At 44.8% G+C, this 3,877-nt stretch overlaps 1 gene segment (V, D, J or C); it reads left to right on the top strand.

Annotated features, from left to right (window-relative positions):
• Positions 1-124: 124 nt before the first annotated feature.
• LOC120225930 overlaps positions 125-3,877 on the top strand; it is a 14,046-nt gene continuing 10,293 nt past the window's right edge. Inside the window, 2 exon segments of the V gene segment in view lie at positions 125-236; positions 340-661. Of these exon segments, the coding sequence occupies positions 191-236; positions 340-661 (368 nt within the window).

Genomic DNA, 3,877 nt, shown 5'->3' with positions numbered 1-3,877 from the left:
CTCTGGTCACTGCCAACTTTGTAACAACTGAATACATAGCTGCTTATATACGCAGAGGACATGCAAATCAGACCCTCCCTGTGATGATTAAGCCAGCCCAGCCCTGACCCTCAGCTGGGAGAGGAGCCCCAGCCCCGGGAGTCCCAGGTGTTCCCATTCTGTGATCAGGACAGAACACAGACATCTCACCATGGAGACTGTGCTTGGCTGGGCTTTCCTTGTTGCTGTTTTAAAAGGTAATTCATGGTGAACAAGAGACACTGAGTGTGTGAGTGAATATGAGTGAGAGAAACACCAGATGTGTGACAGTTTCCTGACCAGGATGTCTTGTGTCTGCAGGTGTCCAGTGTGAGGTGCAGCTGGTGGAGTCTGGGGGAGGCCTGGTGAAGCCTGGAGGGTCCCTGAGACTCTCCTGTGCAGCCTCCGGATTCACCTTCAGTACCTCTTACATGAGCTGGGTCCACCAGGCTCCAGGGAAGGGGCTGGAGTGGGTTGCATATATTAATAGTGGTGGAAGCACATACTATGCAGACTCCGTGAAGGGCCGATTCACCATCTCCAGAGACAACGCCAAGAACACACTGTATCTGCAGATGAACAACCTGAGAGTCGAAGACATGGCCACGTATTTCTGTGCGAGAGACACAGTGAGGAGTCATCAGTATGAGCCCAGACACAAACCTCCCTGTAGAAGGGGATCAGCACCGCCAGAGGGTGCACACTATGCACAGTTCTGGTTTGTATTCTCAGGAGCAGGGAGTGATGGAGGTTACAGGCAGGTTTCCTGTCAGCGTCTGGGGTGGGGGGGAAGGGAGAGAAATAGGAGAGTATGAAACTTTCATGGGCTTCATCATTTCAGAAGTGTGAAATCAGTTAAACTGGATCGGACACAAAATGTCATCAGAGCTGTGTGTCCTTCTGAGGCTCAATTGCACATCTTGAATTTCTGGTCATGGCATGTTATTTCCACAAAATCCAGCAGGCAGAATCTTACTGCAGACATCAGGTGGTTGTTCCTTGTGGAACAATGAATATCTCTCTGCCTTGCTCTCATAAGGGTGGTGTTATGTCATTCATGTCCATGCAAATTCCAGGTCAATATCGCCCTGCCAGGGTCCCGAATGCACTCAGAGTTCAATGTCCCTTGTTTCATAGATGGTGATACTCACCATCTGTATCTTGATTCCTTGGGAGGTACTTTCCAGAAACTCTCTACACACACAGTGAGCCACCATCTGCTCTGAGAGATGGTCAGTTGTCATTTCTCCTCCTTCCTTGCTCTCTTGGAGCACAACCTCGTATGCACTACTTGAGATGTTGACATGGAATACATGACACTTCACCCTCATCAATTCACACACAACTGCCTATTAACATGTAACAGGAAAACAGGACATTGTTCAATACGGGACAAGGATGTGTTTACAAAACAAACCTGGATAAAACCTCTGCGTTTCTTCCCGTGCCTTCCTACTTCCTCCCTGTCCAGGAAGCGGGATGCGGTGCCATGAGGGACGTGAGGCTCTGATGGACAGGGAGTGCGGAGTCTTGCATGAAACCAGCACCGACCCCAACCTCACAGGAGACACAGGAAGTGCTCTTCTACTCTCGCCGTCCTTACATTTTCCTGACATCCCAGAGTGTGCACCTGAAACCATACCTCTGTCCTTTTGGTGAAATTGTGCCCTGTGGATACAGGAGGTCAGGACCACCGCCACCCTGAGCATGAAGCTCTTTGGGAGGGTCGTTCTCAAGAGAAGCACATCTAATTTGGGTTCTTCATCTGTCTGTTGTTAGTCATTCTGTGTGTGTGTGTCTCAGACATTCCAGGATGTGTAAGATCAGTTACTAATCTTACACATCTGCTTCCTTGTGACTGTGCTCAGGTTGTGTGGACTCACCCAGGTGAATGTGGAGAAGGAGTCCCAAGTGTACAGACTCTCACAGTCTCTCTCATTTACCTGCGTCACCACTAAATTCTCACCAACAGTCAACTTCGAGTATTTTTCATTTAATTCAATTTTTGCAACTCTAGTCTCCAGTTTTGCTGTCCATAGTGAGAAGGCTGTGCTCAGTTATGTTATTGTAAGACATTTGTACATTGGATTCTTTTAAAAGAGGACCATGAGGGAGAAGAAGGGGGAAAATGGTGGGGGAGAGGGAGGGATGCAAACCATGAGAGACTCTGAATGTTGAAAACAAAGTGAGGGCTGATGGGGGTGGGGGAGGTGAGGAGAGGGTGTGATGGGCATGGAGGGGGGAACTTGTGGGGATGAGCACTGGGTGTTGTATGGAAACAAACTTGACATAAACTATTTTAAATAAAAAGAAATTGCTGTAGTTGAGGACAAGGAGATTTCTGCCTGTTTTCTCTTCTAGGGTTTTGATGGTTTCCTGTCTCACATTCAGGTCCTTTATCCATTTTGAGTTTATTTTTGTGTATGGTGTGAGAAAATGATCTAATTTCATTCTTCTGCATGTTGCTGTCCAGTTCTCCCAGCACCATTTGTTAAAGAGGCTGTCTGTTTTCTATTGGATGCTCTTCCACACTTTGTCAAAGATTAGGTGGCCATACAGTTGTGGGTTCGATTCTGAGTTCTCTATTCTATTCCGTTGGTCTCTGTCTGTTTTTGTGCCAATACCATACTGTCTTGATGACTACAGCTTTGTAGTAGAGGCTAAAGTCTGGGATGGTGGTGCCTCCGTTTTGGTGTATTCGGGCTCTTTTGTGGTTCCATATAAATTTTAGGATAGCTTGTTCTAGTTTTGAAAAGAATGCTGGTGCAATTTTGGTTGGGATTGCATTGAAGGTGCAGATTGGCTTGGGTACAGATGACATTTTAACAATATTTATTCTCCCGATCCATGAGCATGAAATGTTTTTCCATTTCTTTGTGTCTTCTTCAATTTCCTTCATAAGTTTTCTATCGTTCATACCAGCACTCTCAACAATAGCCAAACCATGGGGAGATCCTAAGTGTCCGTCAACTGATGAATGGATCAAGAAGATGTGTATATGTATACAATAGAATAGTACATGGCAATGAGAAAGAATGAAATCTGGCCATTTGTAGCAACATGGATGGAACGAGAGGGTGTTATGCTGAAGGAAATAAATTAGGCAGAGAAGGATAGATATCATATGTTTGCACGTATAGGTGGATTAGGAGGAAACTAACGGAGGACCATGTTGGAGAAGAAGGGGAAAAATACTTGGGGAGAAGGAAGGAGGCAAACCAGGAGAGACTCTTAAATGCTGAGAACAAACTGAGCACTGATGGGGGTGGGGGAGAGGGGAAGTAGGGTGATGGGCATGGGGAAGGGCACTTGTTGGGATGAGCACTGGGTGTTATATGCAAACCAACTTGACAATGAACTATTTAAGAAGATAAATAAATAAATAAATAAATAAATAAATAAATAAATAAATATCTTCCAAGAAACAAAAGACCAAGGCCAGATAGATGGCTTCACAAGCTAAGTTTACCAAATATTTAAAGAATAGTTAATACCTATTCTTTTCAAACTGTTTCAAAAATTCAAATGGATAGAAAAATTCCAAATTTGTTGTATGAGGCCAGTATTATCATGACTCTCAGCCAGGCAGAGACCCCACTAAAAATGAGAATTACAGGCCATATTCCTGATGAATATTGATGTAACAATTCTCAGTATATATTAACAAATCAAATCCAACAATATATTAAAAGAATTATTGGCCACAATCAACTGGGATTATTCCTGGCCTGCAAGGTGTGAGGGCTCCACAGAAATGGCAAGAACTTTTCCTGATCCATCAGGTGAGGGACCTCCTGTGACTTGTCGCTTTAGCCACATCAGGTCATATTTGAGGGAGGCAATAGGTTCTGGTCTTACA

The sequence above is a fragment of the Hyaena hyaena genome, unplaced genomic scaffold, assembly GCF_003009895.1.
Source record: "Hyaena hyaena isolate Hyena2069 unplaced genomic scaffold, ASM300989v1 scaffold_1575, whole genome shotgun sequence".
Lineage (NCBI taxonomy): Eukaryota > Metazoa > Chordata > Mammalia > Carnivora > Hyaenidae > Hyaena > Hyaena hyaena.
This window is presented reverse-complemented; position numbering and strand designations above follow the sequence as displayed.